The sequence below is a fragment of the Scatophagus argus genome, chromosome 10, assembly GCF_020382885.2.
Source record: "Scatophagus argus isolate fScaArg1 chromosome 10, fScaArg1.pri, whole genome shotgun sequence".
Taxonomy (NCBI): Eukaryota; Metazoa; Chordata; class Actinopteri; family Scatophagidae; genus Scatophagus; species Scatophagus argus.
The window spans coordinates 21,686,583-21,709,567 of record NC_058502.1 but is presented as its reverse complement, the minus strand read 5'-3'; the positions used below and the strand labels follow the sequence as shown (position 1 = coordinate 21,709,567).

Sequence of the window (22,985 nt, the reverse complement as noted above, 5' to 3'; positions counted from 1 at the left end):
GACCAAACCTCTAATGTGGGCAATGTGGAATATGTATGTAATATTTTCTTTGCAGGCTTGTATGTAGTGTTGTGAGGATATACCCCTGTCACTGCAGAGATGTTACTTTTGTTTATGCTTTTCAGGTGAAGAGTACAGCAAGACAGTTAATATTAGAAGCTATTGGTTTATCAAATATGTTGTTTTACCTCAAAACACTATATGTCCCTCCAAATAGTCACTATTTATATTGATTTGTCAGATTCCCTACATGTCTTGCACCCTGAACACAGCAGTATAACAAACCATTGGAGCTTCTCAATAGCTGCCATGTGAATATGGTCTATTCATAAATGTATTATGGGCCAGTCCTAGCTCAGCAGAGACTGAGCTGCTGGACATGGGTTCAGCAGTAAGCACACTCCAGCCCTCCATCTCTCACCTAAGGCAACACCAGAAGAGAAGAGAAGAGCCCAACCCCTCTTAAGGAGACTGCTTCCAGTGCCCAAGCTGTGTGTAGAGGTGAGCCTGACTATATCTAGCCAGTATCTCTCAACCTCTCGTAGAAGCTCAGGCTCCTCCCTCACCAATGAGGTGACATTCCATGTCCCAACAGCTAGCTTCACCAATCGGGGATGGAACTGCCAAGGTCCCTGCCTTCGTCTGCTGCTCGATCCATACTGCACCAGACCTCTTTGACTCCTCCTGTGGGCCCACTGGATGACAGATCCATGTCCCTGCATCAAGGCCCGGCCACCGGGAACTTGCCAAAGGACCAGGCCTGGCTCCAGGGCCGGGTGGGGCACACTTGTCTTTGGTTTGCCTTTCTTAGAGGTCTGTGTGAGCCGCACTTTGTCTCACCCTTCCCCCAAGAACAATTTGTCTTGGGAAACTCTACCAGAGGCAAACAGCCCCTGACAACATAGCTCCTGGGATCATTAGGGCACTCAAACCCCTCCGCCACAATAAGGTTCATGGAGGGGATGGTAGGACAGATTCAAAACAATTTATGTTTCATCTTTTGTTTTAAAAAGGAAATTCAGGAACAGATATAGCAAAAGATCTCTGAGCAGCAAAAAAAAAAATCTCATAAATGGACATGCAAAAGAGGGTTTATTAGGAACACCTGTACACCTATTTATCCATGCAATTATCTAATCAGCCAATCAGGCGCTTATTGCTTAAGTGCAGTCAAGGTAGATGGACAGTTTCCCAGATGTCTACTTTTTAATGTACGGATGTTGACCGTATTTTCTGGACTATAGAACGCACCTGAGTATAATATATATATAATTATTCTATTCTCTTGTATTTTTGCACAGTTGTTAAAAGGAGTGTTGTTTTTTTCATTTCACTGTGGATGCACATCCACATGTGACAAATAAAGAATTCTGAATTCTGAATTCTGAAGCCGAACCCACCAAATTAAAAAAAATATATATATATTTGTACATATATAGGCCGCACTTGACTATAAGCCGCAGGTGTCCACATTGTAACATGACATACGTTTTCAAGTCCGGGCCATCTGCTTTTATTACCTCTGAAAGCTTTTGTCATCTTTTTGCATTGCGTCAGTTCTTCACGCTGCCGTCTCCAACGTCTCACCATTGATTCATTTACGCCAAGCTTACGTGCAGCAACTCTATTTCCTTCTTGGACAGCCAATTCGATTGCTTTTAACTTAAAAGCTGCATCATATGCATTTTTTCGAGTGTTTTCCATGATGACGGTATGTGCATGACGCAAATTCAGAAAATGCATTTGGTCTTAAAAATTACTTTCTGGGATTATACTATGGGACTAGAACAGTAACTTTAGTCTTTGGCATTGAAAATAACATTTGGCATTGAAAATGAAACCTTTAGTTAAAAAGGAGAAACTGTCATTTAAACATTTGAAATGGAAAGTTGCATTGGCGCTGAACAGTCAGTGACAGTATCAAACACTGAAAAAGACAAATATGAAGAAAAATTCACAATGCTAGCATTGAAAATCACATCAAAATAGAAAAATAATTAACGAAAAATGATCTTTAATGTCTGTAATTTTTCTTGGAACTTTTTCAATGTCAGTACTTTGATTTAGCAAATACAATTTGCCAGTACATGTGAGATGCTATGCTTCTTTCTTTATGAAGCTCAATCTGCCAGGTCCTCAGGATGACAATCAATCATTTCCCTGCACTCTTGGAGCATATAATAACAGAAACAGCTCATTATTTAGATTCAAATATTTTAATTTCTGGAAGTCTTTTGGCCACTTATACTCACATTATTTAGCCACACCATCTGCAGTATTATCTTCTCAAAATGAATTAATACTTATACATAAATTTTATGCCAGTGGTTTTTAATGTTGCGGCTGATCAGAGTACACTACCTTTTGTCCCTTTATATGTTGTGCCGAACTGACCTCTCATCAGGCCCAAGGACCCAGTTCCAATTCTATATTTATACTGTGTATTTGCACCTCATGTCAAGACAAATTCCTTGTATGCGTATACATACGTGGCAATAAAACTAATTCTGATTCTGGGCCAGCAAGCTAATACTCTGGGCATTTGGAGTTCATTGTTGATGACTGTATGAATGTGTTCTTGGGAGATACACAGCTCTGTGGAAAAGTACCTTTGTGTTATCCATTGATCTGTCAAGGTGGTCAATGGTCTCCTGTGTGGTGAGAGACCAGCCTCCCAGTACAGGGGTCATCTTTCAGGCTCTCTCTGCCACGTTTTAATTTAGTAACCCAGATCTTCACCATGCTGCATAAAGGGGCATCTGCCCCTGGTATTGCCACCATGTCCTTGTGGGCCTCCTTGGGTGATAAGCCACTGAGACCAAGGTAGCAGATGAGAGCACAAAGGCTGATGGTACCCATTTTCTCATTTTTAAACTGCCTGAATTAGAAATACCACTAAAGTTGTTAATTTAATACTTTCTGCATAACCACCACGCATTTATTTGTTTATTTAATTTTTTTGGGGGGGTGGTATTCCCTATGATATTACCTCGCCACGGACTATAGGCACGATCCCACAATGGTCCGCTTCACGAGGCAGGACTTCCGGCATATGACGTGTCTGCCTGCTGCAGAACCGGATGCACGTAGCTGTCCAGTGTGGATGTCAGATGCGGTGTAAACTGCGAAGAGGATCGAGGTTACTGTTTAAATCTTCAGAAAAGACTGGTCCTCGTGAAGATGTTACTGTGGCTGCTTGGACCTGCGCTGCTGGCTCGAGCGGCCGCCTTTTACCTCCCGGGTCTGGCACCCGTCAGCTTCTGTGAGCCTGGAAAAGACCAAGTTCCAGACTGCAAGGTAAACATAATAAGACACAGCTGTATAGCTCCCAGATGTTGTAACAAAATAACTGAACAACTACTGTAGAGTACACTCAGTAAAGAAACAGACGAGATGTGTTGAAATGCTGTAGCTAGGTGCTCATCTACATTCTTCAGAAACAGCTTTAATGTGAGTCAGCTAACGTTAGCCAAAACAAACAAGCAGCAAAGCTAACAGATATGCTAGTTACATAGCAAGCTAGCTGCAGTGTTTCAAAGTAACTTCGTTAGCCTGGATATTAGACTAACAACAGCTGTTATCTGACTGTAAGTGACTCCTGATTAGATTACCACAGAACCGAACTACGTGAAGCTGTACGAGACATCTCCTTCTCTAATGTCGCCATTTATTTCTTTTAAGTTGTCCTGAATGTTAACTCATTTACACTGCAATATATTGTATTGTACATTTTTGGGAGTTAAAATATATCACTTACACATATATAGATATATATTATTGTGTTATGTCACATGCTCTAAAATTGAATTGTTTACTTTTTGCAGTCTGTTACAGACTGGGACAGACACAATAAGACATTTTCAGTCTGACTAGAAAGCACACATTCAGGAGACTTGTTAGACAGAGCTTCACTAGTAAACTAAAAGTACAGCATAAACAAATATATATGCTTTATACTTTGCTGAAGCATAAAAATGCTGCTCAGCCACAGAATGTAATGCATCTGTTAAGTCTGCACATGAATAACGCACTGCACAGTTAGCGCACAGCTATAGTAATGAAAATACACATCTTTACCTTTATTTTGTTCAAGAGTTATAGATGTTTGTTTTCAGTAGCTCAGTGACTTGTGCTAGAAAAGCATTTGTTTTTTTTCCACTATTTATATATTTTATTAAGAGAATAATATTGAAAAATTGCACAAAGAACTAATACACTTCCTTAGTTATCCAGCGTATCCACAACATTGTTTTTGGAAAAGATACACCTCTGTTGAGTTTTCCAAAAAGAATACCAGCCAGTCAGGAATCAGTATTTCACCACATGACAATGAGAGGCTGATTGGAGTGTTCCTGCTATCATCCTAATATGTGTTTGTTTGCTTTGTTTTCTTCAAGTCGACCATTGAGCTGTTTGTGAACAGGCTGGATTCAGTGGAGTCTGTTCTGCCTTATGAGTACACTGTGTAAGTAGCACTGTACCAGTTTGGATTTTTTTTATTGTTGTGCAGTATAATATTCAAGACTTGGTGTTTTTAAACCTAATGTTGAATTCTAGATAAATATTTAACAATTTTATTAGTGGTGTGCTGTTACGCAGCATTCCTTCCTGATTAGAGTGATGTCTAACAATTAAAATTCTGTACGTCTGTGGAAAATTTTCAATTGAAAGACATAAAATAGTTCTCAAAATTCAGTTTACCCCTCCACATTTAAATCAGATGTAATAAGTTATGCTAAAAAAGAATCCTAAGAACCACAATTTTCCGTTTTCAGGGCTCACTTACCAAGTTACTGAATACAGTATGTAATGGAGAATATATATGTTGTATAGTGTAATGTATTCTGCCCTTTTGAAGAGTCACCTCTTTTTTGTGCAGGTTTGACTTCTGCTCGGAGAACACAAAGAACCGTCCATCAGAGAATCTGGGCCAGGTTCTTTTTGGGGAGAGGATTGAACCCTCACCATACAAGGTAATGCACATCTACAGCAGCAGGCACAAATCTACACACACACACAATGACTTTCCAGTGGCTGTGTTTATATAGATACAGAGACTAGCTGTTAGCAGATGCAATCCCGTATTTAGGCCAGAAATTCACCAAAGGAAAATACAGAGTATCTACACACTGTATTTTAGCTCTGTAACTGACCAAGAAAAGTTTCAATGCTCCAAGGTCATCATCAGCACAAGAAAGAGTAGAACATACTTTGGTAAATGTCAAATTAATTGCATTCTTTGCCATCACATACATGCTTCTAACTCTTACTTCACTCTCATATAACCATTAACATACGTTACATATTTTACATTTAAAATCAATCTATTCACCTGCATATCAGTTTTACATACTATGCATATATGTGACACCATTACTTTTGCCGACACTTCCTTCCTTAAGCAGGAAGTGAATTGGATGAGTACAGCTAACAGCATTCAACATTAAAACAGCATCAGTGGAATCTGTGAGAATAGAAGTCAGGAGGTGGACAAGAAGCAACACAAAAGGAACATAGCAGAAGATGTATGTCAAAATAAAAAATAAAAAATTTACATTTTTGTTTAAAATAAAGCAAACTTAGGACTCAGTTGACTCAGCATTAAACCATCTGCACATTTTCTTATTCTTAGAAAATTCTCAAATATGAAAGTGGAAAGCACCACTGGGTTTAGCAGATTCACTGGTAATTGGCTCAGTGTCACTGCGGTGTAACACTAGGACATTTTGTCCTAACATAAGAGTAAACCTTATGGATGCTCCAAAATAAAAGAAGTGAAGCAGAATTATCTCTGTGATTTCATGGCAAAATGGATTTTTGTTTTTCTTCCTTAAATGTGTAAATCTGTGCCTGATCGTGGTACTGGAGGAAAATCGTTACAAACATTAACCAATTACAACAAATAAATAATATATAACAATTAAACTTACTTTTGTTTGTGTATGTAAGTATGTTAAAGGTGACCTCCCCCCACTTCTATGTGAGGTTTGGTTTCAAGATTACTGTCAACCTGATCCTGACAAAAAACACAGAGTCCAGTTCCAAAGCCGTTTTAAGCTTTCTCCACATTACAGTCGTGATTGTTCTTGTGTAAGCTGGTTAGAGGCTGTAAGTTTTGTGAGATTGGTCATTTGACAGTCATTCCAAATGCTGCAGCTGCCCCTCTTTGGGTTTTCTTAACATAAATAATAGAATGGCAGGTAAACACATAATCCCGTGGCTGAGATTATTATATGGCAGCTAAATGTGTAATAGATTGTGTTTGGACACTGACTAATCTGAGTTGGTATTTTTTTGTACAATTTGCACAGTGAAGAACGATGCATTGTTCATTGTTTTGTTAGCAAAAACCCAGTTGTCACAGTGCCAAAGCACATACTGACTGTGTGTCCTCTGTGTCAGTTTGAGTTTAAGAAACCTGTGGTGTGTCAGAAAGTGTGCACCAAAACCTATGACACCAACAACCCATCAGACAAAGCCAAACTGGACTTCCTCAAGAAAGGCATGTTGCTCAACTACCAGCACCACTGGTATGTATGATTCACTGATATACACTTACTATAAAGTGAAGCTAAATGCAACCACGAGTACACAGGCTTGCATGTACACCAAAAACACATCGACTGTGTACACACCAGAACACCAACAGGGATCTATAAATCATAAATCTCTGTAACCAAACCGGAATTGTTAGATCCGTACATCATTGTGTTGTTATTTTGAATTTGATTTTGAAGTATTTTAGTGACTATCACAGGTTTTGTTTTTGTTTTGTGTGTGTAGGATTGTGGATAACATGCCGGTCACCTGGTGCTATGATGTTGAAGAAGGACAGAAGTTCTGTAATCCTGGATTCCCTATTGGCTGTTACGTCACTGAAGCAGGCCGACCCAAAGACGCCTGCGTGGTCAATGTGAGTAACCACGGCTATTGGGCTATTAATCCGTGACATTCAATGTCCTGGTGGAATGCGTCTGGTGGCATTAAGTGTCTGTAGGTCAGGTTTGTGGGAAAAATGGGGTCTGCCATAGTGCCTTTCTTAGTGCTGAATCCCCAAAGTTAGAATGGTTCGTATCAGACACATAGCTGTAAAACTGTAAAAACACATTATTACCCTGTCTTCGTTTTGAACCTCTGTGTCTTGGTTTTGTTTTCCAGGCTAATTTCAATGAAAAGGATGCATTTTACATCTTTAACCACGTGGACATCACCATCCATTACCATGTTGTCGAGCACGAACAGCTTGGAGCACGACTGGTTGCTGCCAAGATTGAACCTAAAAGGTGATGAATGACAGTTTGGAGTGATAGGGAGCTATCTAGTCAGAATGTGGATGCCTTTTTTTTAGCTTAGTATTTTGTTGTGTGGGGCGTTTTTACGTTTGGGGCCAACTGTAGAACTTTTTTGTGTATGCTAAAAGAGTTTTCGTACTGTGGCCTCCATTCCCCTGAACAGCAGAATAGTCTGATAGTAATTAGTGTTCTCATTAGGTTATGTCTTTATCATGATCAGATATCAATAGGCACATAAGATATTGGTGGACTCTAATCTGAAATCCTTGTCCAACTCTCTCTTTCTCTGTCCAGCTATGAAAACCCTAATGATGACAGCCCTGACTGTTCTGGTGGGCCAAAGTTCCTGAAAAACAAGCAGACAGGAGTGTTCAAGATCCCATACACCTATTCCGTTAGCTTCGTGGTTAGTACAAAAATATCATGTGTGTGTGTGTCTAGTCCTGCCCGTGTTTCTCGAGCCTCTAAACTAGGAACTGAAGATAGATTTGTGCTGGTTTTTCTGGTTATGCCTTGGAGATCCACCCCCTCTAAAGTGCACCACCCAATTGTTATCTGTTGTAGTCCCATCCTCTGCTTTGCCTCAGCTTTGTTCTCATACCTCATTCAATACAAGGCAATCTCATGGTATTGTTCAGAAAACTGTGGAGTGGAGTTAGAGGTGGACTCTCCCTGACTTGTGAATCCTTTGGAGAGTTTTTCTCTGAGGAAACTTATTGATGTTCGAAATATGGATACAGGAGCTCAAATGTACATTCAGGAGCAGATGGTTTCTTGGATACGTAATGGTTTGGAACGGAGACAATTAGGACAGGATTTGTAGGAAGGGACCATTTTTAGAACATTATTACAGTTTTTTTGCTTTTTTTTACAGAGTTTTTGCTGACCTTGGATTTCTGTCTGTGCTGGCAGGGCACCTTTGATTTAAAAACAGCAGCAGGAACGTTAAGTCTGCATTGTCACTGCTCTGTTATGAAAACTGTTCTTAGCAGATCATATGATGCAGACTTGAAGGTTTTAGGGTGCCCTGATTATAGTTTAAACAGATGGTTTTATCTAAGGTACATGCAGTATATGAAATACTTCTGTAGCAATTATCCAGACCTAACCAGCAAATGACACCAATTAAACATATTCATTCATTAAGAACAAGGAATTTAGCTGTATGTATGTGTGTGTGTGTGTGTGTGTGTGTGTGTGTGTGTGTGTGTGTGTGTGTGTGTGTGTGTGTGTGTGTGTGTGTGTGTGTGTGTGGGTGGGTGGGTTTGTAGGAAGACAAGAATATTCGCTGGGCATCTAGATGGGACTACATCCTGGAATCAATGCCTCACACCAACATCCAGTGGTTCAGGTAAGACTCAGACACACACCAAGATGTGATTTGTTTAATTTATGGATTTAAAAAGCTGTTTGCAAGAAGAACCAGTTGTGGTTTTGAAGGCCGAGCTCATGTTCATGAATGCTCTGCCAGTGAACGGAAGTTGCTGGTGGTAATCAAATTCCAGGTCAAGCACTGAGAGCATGCAGGACAGATTTGTAACTGCTGAGCCAAGACCCAGGATTTAAGTAAGCAATTAGGGCCTTCTTTTGTAGACGTTCTAAGCTTCATGCTGTCAGCTGAGCGCTTTGTATACCTTGTACAGACACATGGCAGAGCAAGCTCCGTTGGATTTTAAACAACAATCATGTTTGAAGGAGGGATGTCAGTGGTTAATCATTTTGACTTGCAACTTGTCATGTTCATAGGTTAATTTGTATACATCCACATTCTGCATCTTCGCTAGCAAGCGATCTAAGGTGAAAAATTAAGCGCACCAAGCAAAGTTTGGTGTGGAAATTCCTCCAGAATGGCAGTAAAGTTACATGTAAATTGTGTGGTGCTGCTCTTCACTTCAGTTGTAGTGCTAGCACTGTGCTGCACCACATTGAGAACAATCACCAAGCTTTCATGTCAGGATGCAAAGAGCACATCACTGCCAGCCGGTTGAGGAAGGGTGATGTGCAGCGGTCCATGGAAATATGCTGCCAAACAGCATGGTAGAGGGCGCTCAAGCCTTAGTATGTTATTCCACTGAGAACTAATGTGACTAAACGGATTGAGAAACACTTTGTGGGAAAGAAGGACGAGCTAAACATCAAGCTAGCCGGGGCAGGCAAGCTAGCTCTGCTCACGAAAGCTTCTTCATCACTGACTGCACTGACTGGTCCAGTCCAGTCCATCTTGTTGAACACTGGACTATAAGGACGGCAGCTGTTGTATTTCATTTTGCATTTAAAAAAAAAAACAGTTAATGAGTGTGAAAAGCAAAATTAACCAAAACTGACATCCCTGTATGGAGTGACTGTTTCTGTCCAGTACTGACCAAGACAGCTTCATGTGACAGATGCACCGTTCCAAATGTATTTCCTATATCAGGGTCAGTCTTTTCAGTGACTGCAGACTTACAGCATGTGTCTTTTAAACATCAGTCATCATCATTTAGTGTGATCGCTTAAGTGGTTTTAGCTGCTGCAATCCGTATTAAAATTACTGATACAGCATCAATGTTTAATATCTGCACTATTTATGGACCCATACAAAAATAATCCCTCTCATCATTTATGCATTAGCGTTAACTAATTCAGTTTTTCTTTCGTTTTGTTTTTTTTTTTCCGTCTTCAGTATAATGAACTCACTGGTGATCGTGTTGTTCCTGTCTGGAATGGTAGCCATGATCATGCTGCGGACTCTGCACAAAGACATTGCCAGATACAATCAGATGGACTCTGTGGTGAGTGCCTGAGCACACCCTATGAAAGTAGTTTTTTAACTTCATACTCACAGGAATGATAAAATAACTTTAGCTACATTTACCACCACAAGAAATCTAATCATACAAGTCAGTATTGCACTGTTGTAACCTGTAACATCTGTGCGTCATTTCACACCACTGGCGCAATTTGTAACAAATAACTTAGTAGCTTAGCTGGGGTATTGAAAATAGCTCCTCCCACTTTGTCCCTGGCTAAAGACAAAGGCGGTGGTCCTTCTGGTCGACATTGGGGCTCAGCCTGTGTTGCTGTCATATGTGCTCATCCATTTTGCTCTCCAGGAAGATGCCCAGGAGGAGTTTGGGTGGAAGTTGGTCCATGGAGATGTTTTTCGACCTCCCAGGAAAGGAATGCTGCTGTCTGTTTTCCTTGGCTCTGGGACCCAGATCTTCATTATGACCTTTGTCACCCTTTGTATGTCTTTTCATTACTCTTAAGTAGAGTTAAAAAAAAAAAAAACAGTCATGGATGCTAAACTGGTTTTACCTTAATATCGCACACTGAGGGGACAGAAGGTGTGCGTCATTTCTCACCATTGGTGCAATTTGAAACAGGTCATTTTTTGTTATAGAGAAAAAGAACATTGTGTGGATAAAAACTGAGCCAGGGGTGTCCAGAATAGCCCCATTTTTCTTTAAACTCTTAAATATCAATCTTGGTATTAGCATTAAAAATAAAAGTGCTGTTAGTGGGACCCTGTGTGTAACATGTACTAATCTCCCCTCCCCTGTCCAGTCTTTGCCTGTCTTGGGTTCCTCTCTCCAGCAAACCGTGGGGCTCTGATGACATGTGCTGTTGTTCTCTGGGTTCTTCTGGGAACACCGGCGGGATATGTGGCTGCTCGCCTCTACAAATGTAAGGTGTCCTCATGCAAATGGAACGTAAATGAAAGCAAATTTAATGAGACGATTTATTAAAAAAAACAAAACAAACAAACAAAAAAAAACAACAACACCCTGTTCTTCTTTGTGTTTGGCTAATTGTTAGCTTTTGGAGGAGAGAAGTGGAAGACCAACGTTCTGCTGACGGCCTTCCTTTGTCCGGGGTAAGACCGTCTCTGCTGGCTCAAACGTTCACCGCATGATAAAGACACAACCACTTGTTTCCTTCCGTCCCTCCTTCACGTAACGTCCTCTCCGTCCCTACTCAGGGTGGTGTTCGCAGATTTCTTTGTGATGAACTTGATCCTGTGGGGTGAAGGGTCGTCAGCAGCCATGCCGTTTGGGACCCTGGTAGCCATATTAGCGCTTTGGTTCTGCATCTCAGTGCCGCTCACATTCATAGGAGCATACTTTGGCTTCAAGAAGGCAGTAAGTGAATAGAAATTCAAATTGCATGCATATGGAAATCTAATAAATTCTGTAATTGTTGGCATACATTTCATGACATTGGTGGTTTGCAGAAAAATACTATTTAAGTGTAGGAAGAGTTCAACGCTGTCTGTGTTAGTGATCTTGATATTTAAACTAATGTAAGTAAACCAACAGAATCTCTCTCCACATTAAAAATCTCTCTCTCCCCTCTCTCCCTCTCTGTTGTGACTGGTTGTTTAAGGGTATTGAACACCCGGTGCGGACCAATCAGATTCCTCGTCAAATCCCAGAGCAGTCATTCTACACAAAGCCGTTCCCTGGCATCATCATGGGAGGAATTCTGCCTTTCGGATGTATATTCATTCAGCTCTTCTTCATATTAAACTCCATCTGGTGAGAATGAAGACAAAAAGATTTGGCTGTCATTTTTTTCGCAGAAAGTCATTCATATTGTGAGCTCAGTTTTTGCTTCTAGAATTAAGCAGGTCCACCCCTGAGGCGGTAATTCTAGTTTGTAAAGTTCTTAAAAATACATAATGAAATGACCATCCATGGTCTTTAGATTACAGATGGACATCCTACATTCTTGTTTAGAACGTGTTTTCATTTTCATTTATTTTACCTAAACTGAGCGAATGATTATGATTACTATTATTATCAATAATAATAATAATAACAATAAGAATAATAATAATGATAATGCAAGGAATCTAGACATGCCTCTTGCCGTCCTCCAGGTCCCATCAGATGTACTACATGTTTGGCTTCCTGTTCCTCGTCTTCATTATCCTGGTCATCACCTGCTCTGAGGCCACCATCCTGCTCTGTTACTTCCACTTATGTGCTGAGGTGAACAGCATGATCAGTTTATCTGCGGTTACTGTTTGATTTTATTCAGTTTGACTGACATGACGTCCAAAGACTCATATTATAGTCTAAACCTTAGAGTTTGTGTATACGTCGTATTGGATGATGGACAAACTGAAGGATGTCTTGCTGTGTTTGATTGAGAGTTTGTCGCCTCAGCAGCACTGAGCAGCTGTGCTCCTCCTCTTCACAGGACTACCATTGGCAGTGGCGTTCCTTCCTGACCAGTGGCTTCACTGCTGTCTATTTCCTGGTCTATGCCATTCATTACTTCTTCTCTAAGCTGCAAATCACTGGACTGGCCAGCACCATCCTGTACTTTGGATACACCATGATCATGGCTCTCATCTTTTTCTTATTCACTGGTAGGTAAATAAAAAAGAATGAAAGGTTGAAGTGTTTATCCATTCATTCATGACAAACTGACAAACATGACACACACACACACACACACACACCATTTAATAAAATGTTTTGCTGTTGCTAACATTAAAGGTGTGTATTCTCTGTCCTCAGGTACAATTGGCTTCTTTGCCTGTTTCTGGTTTGTTACCAAGATCTACAGTGTGGTCAAAGTGGACTGAAGGATCCCAACACACAACAGACTCTGTGTGGCTGGAGTAGTTGGAGGTTGCTTTGTCCCATCAGTCTCTGGAACATTCAGCACTATCAAACTGAACTGAACATTATAATCTGAACCTTCACCCCCTCAGAGACGTCTCTCCGCCTCCAAAAAGTTTTTTTTTTTGTTTCCGTGCCTGTTTGTGTGTGACCATGTGTACACCGAGTTGTAATTTCATCCTTACAGCATCTATCTGAATTGAAGTGAATTCCAACTGTACGAGCCTCTTCCTGCTATCTGACTCACAGAACGTTGGCTCGTACTGCGCCGCCTTTGCACAGTGCAGTGACCCACAGCTGGAACTGAAGAGTCAGCTGTCACGTCATGCGTTTTAGGCTTCATCCGTGCACTCTGTGTTTGCAGAAGTATCTGAAAAATGTGAAAGAAAGCTGTGAGGGTGTGCTTCTTAACAGCTCCTACTACTAGTTTCCCTGATCAGTTGTGAACATTAGTTGTGTCAAAATGGGTCAATACAGTGTCCAATTTCCTCATATTTTTTTGGAGCACTTTTCTTTTATTCATGGTGCGGGGGGGATGGGCCAGGACTGATACATTTCTGCTGAGTTTGGGAAAGGTGCAGGTTCAGCCACTAGCTTTCAGTTCTGTGAAAGAGACAAATACTGCAAAGGCTGCATTTGACAGCTTCATCATTGCAGGCCAACAGAAGTATTGTATTGTGATCCAACAGAAAGCTGAAGTCCAGTCCTACTATAGAGCCAGCTTCTGATCCTCTGTGGAGCCGCTTGGTGACTGTCCTGTTTCCCAATATCTACTTGTGTTGTTGTTCCAGAAAAGAAGCAAAGTGTCCCATTTGCTCCCCAAAGAGGTCTTTCTCAGCCACGTCTTTTGTCTGCAGCCAGTGGGCATTGCACTTCATGTGTGATTTGTCCACTTGTCGTGGGTTTCGGCTCAGGCCCAAGCTTGAGACTTGTTTAGTTGAGATGTTACCAGCAGGAAGTAGGTAGATACCCATCAAGCCTGCATTATGGGGAGAAAAACATCAATATCATGACAGCTTAACTTTTTGTAAAAAATGAAACATATTGCTGCAAACATACAGTTTGGAACATGTGCTTGGTCAGATGTGGGACAAGACTTGTAATTTCTCCTTCTCTCAGTGACCTCCTGCAGATAACGAGAAAATTTCAGCGTTGATTGAACGTGTTCTCTAAACAAACGTCTAGAACCTGGCAGCCTTCCTTCACTATTGCTTACATGCATTTCTCTACACTGAGCTCACTTTACACAGTTCTCTTAATTGATCTATACTTTTGTGAACATAACAATTAATACAACTGTTTCCACAAACTCACTGTCACTCAGTGCAGTGATGTAAAAGTACTAGCAATGTAGTATTACAATATGTAGGCTATCATCGTTGTCTTTGAAGCAGCTTTTATTTTGTTGCATAAACCGCAATGAAATTACAGCAAACGGAATATCACCTGTTTACTGCATGCATTGTCCTGCCTGTACATACACGTGTATAACAGCCACATACTATTTAGATACACAGTACAACGGTGCGAGTGAATCCTTCTGTATTTGGCCAAGTACTCACTGAGATCACAGCTTGTGTCATTCATCCAGGAATGAAATGCATTCTTATTTTTATGACACACAGATTTGGTGGTGGTTGAGTTGAAGTGAAACAACAATTTGTGAAATGTAAAAGATGTAATTGAATGCATCGGTAACCAAATTGTGAGCCCGTGGTTCAAGACAGACTCACCAGCTGGTCAGTTCATCGTCCCTCACAGCCTTGCGGTACACACTACATTATTGATTCTGCACCTAATCAGGGGAGAAGACATTTCTTCTTCTTTGAAAGTGAAAGTCCTTCTTGTGAGAGCTGAGTCTCACGAGACAAACTCCCATCCTTAGAGACAACACAGGTCCTGCAGCCAGATGACTGATGGGTTTCTTATTTTCACTTCACAACAGTTGGTTTGTCTTTGCTCTCCACTGGTTTTGTCATGCGAGTCAGTGAAGCAGGCCATGTTTCAGAGGCTTCAGCTTGACCCTTTCAGCTTTTGAAACATTTATTGTAAAGGACTTTTTGATGTAAAAAAATGTGGAGCAGGAAACAAACGAGAAAGATGGGAATAAATGAACCTGTTCATTACCATGGAAACATTCTAATAATATTCATTTGTTTTAAACTGGTTTGTCAGGGTTTTGATGTTATTAATTAGGTTGGTCTGATGATTAAATTTTTTTTCTCTCTCATTTGAGTTCTTCAGTCGTTCCTCTCTGCTCTTTTCCCTGCAGTCCTTACTGTCTTGGTCCTTTTGGTAGGCCATGCTGTTCACCAGTATATGGTTAAGGGTCTGCACAAGAAAGGTGTTACTGAGGAGAACTTTACTATCGTGAAGTTTGGACGCATCGCCAACAGCAGCGAGTCCGACTACAGGCAGGAGGTGGAACGCCTGGAGGGTTGGTGCAGAGAGAACAACCTCTGCATCAACATGGAAAAAACCAAGGAGATGATCGTGGATTCAGAATGGGAAGACATCTCCCCCTTCCTCCCCTGTACATCGGAGGGACAGTGGTGCAAGTGGTCTCCAGCTTCAGGTACCTGGGCGTCCACATAACGGACGACCTCACCTGGAGCAACAACACTTCCTACCTCATCAGGAAGGCACACCAGCGCCTCTACTTCCTCAGGAGGCTGAGGCGTGCCGGACTGGGGAGCTCAGTCCTGATATCTTTTTACAGATGTGTGGTGGAGAGCGTCCTGTGCTCCTGCATCACTGTGTGGCACGGCAGCTGCTCTGCAGCAGAGAAGAAGGCTCTGCAGAGGGTGGTGAAAGCTGCACAGAAGACTGTGGGCCGCAGCCTATCCACAACCACGGACATTTACACCTCCAGGTGCAGGGAAAGGGCCCCCTGCATCATGAAGGACCCCACCCACCCCTCACACAAACTGTTTGCCCCTCTCCCCTCAGGCAGGAGGCTGCGAAGCATTAAGGAAGGACCACCAGACTGAGGAACAGCTTCCTCCCAGAAGCTGTGAGACTGTTGAACTCTGGAGGACCTCTGTAGCCCCTGCTGCTGCTAACACCCCCAATAAAGCTCCTTGAATCCTTGAATCCTTGAATGGGGTAGGGAAAGTTGAGCGACTGAGCCTACCTCCCACCTTGAGTACCCCCTCTGCGTCCAGGAAAACATCTGGTTCTACAGTTTATTACAAATGACAAACATTAAATGCATCACTGAGCTTGGGAATGACTGTATCAAGCAAAAGCCTTCCATGCACTGGAAGTAGATATTCACTTAGCTAAAAATATACTGGGTTATCATTTTCAAGATAATTTTGAACCTCTCTGCCGAGGTCCGAGCCCTCTGTTCCCGTATTACCAACCATTCCTGAGTGCACCGATGCCGTCGCCTTCCTCCTGCTGAGTGATGATGAGGAGAACCAAGGAGGAAAGTCTGGTAGGAGAGGCAGACTTTACAAGGCCAAAAACGTCAGCTAACGTTATTATTTCAGTATGACTTCAAACACAACAGAACTATCCAGACTGAAACTGATTTTAGGCAAAAATATCAACAATTTTGAAAATTAAAATGATGGCTTTACTTGCCTATCAAATGTGTAACGTCTGTCTCAGAATTTCAGGATTTGACAGAGATGGAAGAAGTACTCAGATCCTATACTTAAGTAAAAGCAGTGACACCACAATACAGAGTCTCTGTTACAAGTAAAAGTCATGCATTTAAATTTTGTAAAGTGGTCATTATTCAGAATAGCAGAATATTATAATATTATCCTGTTGGAATATAAATACTGATGCATTATTGTGTTCACCATTTTAATACTGAAGCTGGCACAGCTACTTTTTATAGTTTATCTGGGTAGGTTGTGAACTTCTTTTGTCTTAACCTGTAATATTAGGCTACGTTATAATTAATTGATTATATTTTGTATTCTTAAATCAAATCCACAAATTATCTTCTAACCTAAGTTGTACCTGAATGTAGCAGAGTAAAAAGTAGAATATTTGGAAGCGTGGAAGTATAAAATAGCAGAACAGGGAAAAAGTCTTCTCCGGGTACTCAGGCTTCCTCCCACAATCCCAAAAACATGCACATTAGGTTAACTGAGTGACGACCGGTCCAGGACCTGAACCTTTTCTTGTGTCAATCCAGCCGACAGAGTGCAGACGTCATCAGTCACCCCCTCGGTGTGTATGACTCCTCCACGGCTCTGTGGCTGCAGGGGAAGGGACAGCAGAATCAGGACGTCCAGGCGGGGCAGAGGGCTGCGCTTTTGGCCGGGAGGACTCAAGAGTTTAACAGGCGGATCAGAGAGCAGCCAGCAGACACGCAGCTATGGAGAAAATTCATAACATACCAAGTAAGAAGACTCTACTGTTCTTCCTACAGACTGCTTCACTTTCTTTACCGTCGGCTTTGATCTGACATAATGTGCTGGACGCTATGTTTGTGTTTTGTCTATGCACCTGTGCATTGTAATAAGGATATTAAAGGATAGATTGTCATCATGGACAAATCCCAGGTAAAGAGCTAACCAACAACGTGATATCTGTCTGCATTTGAACTTGCTTGGCAGTACAACCAAAATAAGCTGTTCCCTGTGAGTTCTTCATGTTGGACATGTCTTACACTGCCATTTAAATGTTAACAGATGCATTAAACCAGCTACAAAATGTCTTCATGTTGTGCATGTTGTAACGATGCATCAGGAACATTTTGAGTTTCAATCTCAACCACTTAGAGTTAGCGACAGAAAAATATATTTTTGGACTGGGATTCGGTCTCAACATGAGCTCCCTTGTAGGCAGACCAGGCTGAACAGATTTACACAAGTGAGCAGCTTTAATCACGCCAATGCATGAGAATGTGTATGTGTAGAAGCATCATCGTCATCGTCATCGTCATCACCATCTAATATTACGTTCACCTCAGTCACTTATATAAGTAGAGAGAAATAGTAAAAACCCACACAGCTTGGGAACAAGTCATAAAGTCTTTAATCAAATCAAATCTGACACTACTAGTGTTCAGTGCATTCTAAAGGTTTTTCTTTTTGTCTGACAAATGACTTCAATCTGCTAAAGAACGACCCTCTGAACCCAGAGGAAACGGGACAGGTCAAAAACATTCATGTCCTGAAAGTGAACAAAGAAGAGGAGCACAACGAGAACAGTGCCAACACAGAACAGGAAACGTTTGAAAACCACGGCTGGACAAGAATTCCGTATTATCATTTGATAACTTGGTTATCAAGGGCTCATAGCAAGAGGGTTCCAGGTTCGAATCCCGGTCTGGACCCTTCTATGTGGAGTTTGCATGTTCTCCCTGTGCCTGCGTGGGTTTTCTCCGGGTTCTCCGGCTTCCTCCCACAATACCAAAAACATGCACATTAGGTTAATTGGCTACTCTAAATTGCCCCTAGGTGTGAGTGTGAGAGTGTGTGGTTGTTTGTCTTTGTGTGTTGGCCCTGCGATTGACTGGCGACCAGTCCAGGGTGAACCCCGCCTCTCGCCCGTAGTCAGCTGGGATAGGCTCCAGCTCCCCCTGACGGATAAGCGGTATAGAAAATGGATGGATGGATGGATGGATTTGATAACTTTCAGTGGAATCACAACAACAATTTTTCCATACAAATGATTGATTTTCAGCCAAATATCAATAACAGGACTACGAGTTGCCCGGTGCTTACTGTTGCATAGTAAAAATAACAACAAACAGCAAAAAAATAGGTCACAGCAGGTGTCGAGGCCATGTCCTCTTCGTCCTCCTCCTCAAACTCGCCCTCTTCCTCGGCCGTGGCGTCCTGGTACTGCTGGTACTCGGACACCAGGTCGTTCATGTTGCTCTCAGCCTCTGTGAACTCCATCTCATCCATGCCCTCGCCCGTGTACCTGAAACACATCATTATTTCATTGCATGCGTTTTGACAAACAAGCCAAACTCTCGTGGCTAAACGTTTGGGGTTGTGCCAGTCCAGCAGAAATACGTGGACTTCACACCGCCGTCCCGACAGCACTCTTCTTTTACTCACCAGTGGAGGAAGGCCTTGCGGCGGAACATGGCGGTGAACTGCTCAGAGATGCGCCTGAACAGCTCTTGAATGGCTGTGCTGTTGCCAATGAAGGTGGAAGCCATCTTGAGGCCGCGGGGAGGGATGTCACAGACGACTGTCTTCACGTTGTTGGGGATCCACTCCACAAAGTAGCTGCTGTTTTTGTTCTGCACGTTCAGCATCTGCTCATCCACCTCCTTCATGGACATGCGGCCTCTGAAGATGGCGGCGGCTGTAAGGTAACAGCCTTGGGTCGCAAGCTGCCATCATGTTCTTGGCGTCGAACATCTGCTGGGTGAGTTCAGGAACCGTCAACGCCCTAAAAAAAAGACAGACACTTGAGTCAGGATTTATTTCAAACGCGTCAAAATAAAACTTGACGACTGACAGTTTAAACAAATCAGGCTCCCAACTGTCCACCTGTACTGCTGGCTGCCGCGGCTGGTCAGGGGGGCAAACCCTGGAATGAAGAAGTGCAGCCTGGGAAAGGGCACCATGTTAACAGCCAGTTTCCTCAAATCAGCATTGAGCTGGCCAGGGAACCGCAGGCAGGTAGTCACCCCGCTCATGGTGGCTGAGACCAGGTGGTTGAGGTCACCATAGGTGGGCGTGGTGAGCTTCAGTGTGCGAAAGCAGATGTCATACAGGGCCTCGTTATCAATGCAGAAGGTCTCATCTGTATTCTCCACCAGCTGGTGGACGGAGAGGGTAGCATTGTATGGCTCCACCACTGTGTCCGACACCTGGAGCGGGAGAGCGGAGGGAAAGCGCAGACGACGGGAGGAACAGAAAACAGCAATGAAGCCCAGAGAACCAAGTGTAGGGACAAATATTTAACAATAAAATATTCTTGTGTATTAAGCGAACCTTGGGTGAAGGCACCACGCTGAACGTGTTCTTGATGCGGTCTGGGTACTCCTCTCGGATTTTGCCGATGAGCAGCGTGCCCATGCCAGAGCCGGTGCCTCCTCCCAGGGAGTGCGTGAGCTGGAAGCCCTGGAGGCAGTCGCAGCTCTCTGCCTCTTTTCTCACCACATCCAGGACTGAGTCCACCAGCAGTGGACTCAGTAGTGGCCTTTAGCCCAGTCGTTACCTGCTCCGCTCCGGCCTGTGTAACGTGCAAATGCAGAAATTAAAACCACCTGAATCCGTATCTACTTGACATGACTTCATCATACATGCAAAGTAAAAGAAAGGTTCCTTGCAGAGAGCAGTGAAAGCACTGAAAGAGACTGGCTCCAATACTACCACCAGTACCTCGCTTTTTGGATATTCACCTTTAAAATAAGACTGACTCTAGATGCTTACTCACAGCAATGCAATTTCATCAACCCAATTTAAAACACACATCTTATGATCGCATTTAAAATTCGCACCAAAGACAAAGCTGTTCGGACGAAACACTTGTCCAATGGGACCAGATTCAAGGATTCAAGGATTCAAGGAGCTTTATTGTCATTTCACACACGTAAAACATGAGTGGAACAAAATTAGTTTCCCCGGTCCCAGTATAAGCCCAGTTTCCTAACAAAATAAATATAAACATAAACAATGCTATATAATATAAAAACAGTGGAATATAAGTGAAAACAGTAGATGATATAAACACCAGTGTAAACAGTATAAACAGTAGTGCAAATGGCTGACAGGGTAGTGCAAAATGACCGTAGTGCAATGAACATGAGTAGTTTGAGTTCTGTGCAAATGCTGCATTGTGCAAAATGTTCCATGGGTGGTTGTTTGTGTGTTTGTTGGTGTGTGAGGTGTGAGTTTGGCAGCAGGGGCTACAGAGGACCTCCAGAGTTCAACAGTCTCACAGCTTCTGGGAGGAAGCTGTTCCTCAGTCTGGTGGTCCTGCTCTTGATGCTCCGCAGCCTCCTGCCTGAGGGGAGAGGGGCAAACAGTTTGTGTGAGGGGTGGGTGGGGTCCTTCATGATGCAGGAGGCCCTTTTCCTGCACCTGGAGGTGTAAATGTCTGTGATGGTGGATAGGCTGTGTCCCACAGTCTTCTGTGCAGCTTTCACCACCCTCTGCAGAGCCTTCTTCTCTGCTGCAGAGCAGCTGCCGTGCCACACAGTGATGCAGGAACACAGGACGTTCTCCACCACACATCTGTAAAAGGTTGTGAGGACCGAACTCCCCAGTCCGGCACGCCTCAGCCTCCTGAGGAAGTAGAGGCGCTGGTGTGCCTTCCTGATGAGGCAGGAAGTGTTGTTGCTCCAGGTGAGGTCGTCCGTTATGTGGACGCCCAGGTACCTGAAGCTGGAGACCACTTCCACCGCTGTCCCTCCGATGTACAGGGGAGGAAGGGGGAGATGTCTGCCCCTTCTGAAGTCCACGATCATCTCCTTGGTCTTTTTCACGTTGATGCAGAGGTTGTTCTCTCTGCACCAACCCTCCAGGCGTTCCACCTCCTGCCTGTAGTTGGCCTCGTCGCTGTTGGCGATGCGTCCAACCACAGCTGTATCATCCGCAAACTTCACGATGAGGCAGCTCGGATGTTGCGCTGAGCAGTCGTGTGTTAGCAGGGTGCACAGGAGGGGGCTCAGCACACAGCCCAAACAGATCTAACAGAGTCCATTGTGCCTGGCTCCAAGTCCACCAGCACTGCACGAGGGACATACTTCCTGCCTGGAAATGAAAACACAGTTGCTTAAACAATTACTCAAACAATAACCTGCTCATCTTTCTCCTTTTTCTTATACATACGACATACTTTTGAATTGCTGAGTGAACAAAGCAAAACAAATCATTGCCATTTTGGCCATTGTTTGTTATAAGCAGCAGTGACTACTTCTTTTTGGGGTTATATCTATATGGGGTCCCATACAAAGCTCCATACAAAAGTGATGAATTTGATCTTTGGTCACAAACGACCACTGTAAACTCTAATGCCTCGTATAGCTCTCCTGTTACATATCATTTAATGACAATGTCTTATTTCTTCTTACTTATTTCAATTACAAAAACAAAGTTAGTCGCTTATATGGGTTATACAATATTACCGTAAGTTAAACTAACTGGATATTTGTTTGGGACATTTCCGTTAGCCGGAGGTTTGTTGTGTCATGGAAACAGGGAAACAGGGAGACGGTAGCTAGGAAGGGTAGGAAGGGATAAGGGCCCCCTGCTGGATAGCTAGGGTACTAACAAGTTTTCCGACTGGTGTTGAATTACTTTGGCTCCATTACAAATTAGTTAGATAACCTAACTGTGTAGCTCGGAATCTTTAGCAAAGTGATATTAAGGCTAACCCGCTGCCTCGTTGTAATAGACGTTGATTCGTTCCAGCTGCAGGTCACTGTCTCCGTGATACGACCCGGTGGGGTCGATGCCATGTTCGTCACTTATCACCTCCCAGAACTACAATGAGAGAAAAACAGAAACATTGTGCGTTAAATTAGATGACTAACTAGCGTGATTCACCCCGGCGACTCAAACCAGTCTGCCGTACGACCGAGGCAGCTATCATTAGCCTCGTTGCTACTTAAGCTAATTTATCTCCCGCCCGTCTTTTCAGTGAGCTGAGACCTCACTTTCAAACAAAAAATATTCTCACCTTAGCACCAATTTGGTTTCCACACTGGCCTGCCTGCATGTATACGATTTCCCTCATTATGGTCGAAATTCAAAACTTCTTAACAACGACGGACAAATTTAGAAGCGCTCAGACCGCCAACGGACGAACCACTCTGAGAGGGTGAGAGCAATGCCAAGCTCCCGAGGGCCGACGAACACAGTTTGACCTATTAAATGTCACTCGAAGCACAGCACACACCTTATTGGTCGAGAGGATGTGGTTTTCAGTTTTGATTGGTCAGACTGTACGGATTCCCGTAATATGTAATGGCAATGATCTTGACGGCTGGTGAAGTTCGCAGTTTATTTTCTTCCTTTAACATAGTCCACATTGAATAAACACAAAAACTACGACCACAGTAAGAGCTTGTGCCTCATTACGGCTCCATTAAACTCGTCAAAGCTGTTAAACATTACGCGTTCGCAACTCCACTGTCTGTTGAGAACTG

General features: G+C 42.8%; 1 protein-coding gene and 1 pseudogene across 1 annotated transcript; one reads left to right on the top strand and one right to left on the bottom strand.

Moving 5' to 3' along the window:
- The first annotated feature begins 3,048 nt into the window (after nt 1–3,048).
- tm9sf2 (transmembrane 9 superfamily member 2) lies at nt 3,049–15,134 on the top strand. The gene is made up of 17 exons (XM_046402203.1): nt 3,049–3,297; nt 4,398–4,465; nt 4,880–4,973; nt 6,403–6,530; nt 6,784–6,913; nt 7,159–7,283; nt 7,587–7,698; nt 8,564–8,643; nt 9,955–10,063; nt 10,385–10,517; nt 10,839–10,958; nt 11,091–11,148; nt 11,254–11,413; nt 11,658–11,809; nt 12,154–12,265; nt 12,477–12,648; nt 12,800–15,134. Exons 1-17 carry the CDS (start codon nt 3,181–3,183, stop codon nt 12,865–12,867), a joined length of 1,938 nt encoding a protein of 645 aa, XP_046258159.1. The 5' UTR covers nt 3,049–3,180; the 3' UTR covers nt 12,868–15,134.
- Nucleotides 15,135–17,882: 2,748 nt separating this feature from the next.
- Nucleotides 17,883–22,712, bottom strand: LOC124065693 (annotated as a pseudogene).
- Nucleotides 22,713–22,985: the final 273 nt, after the last annotated feature.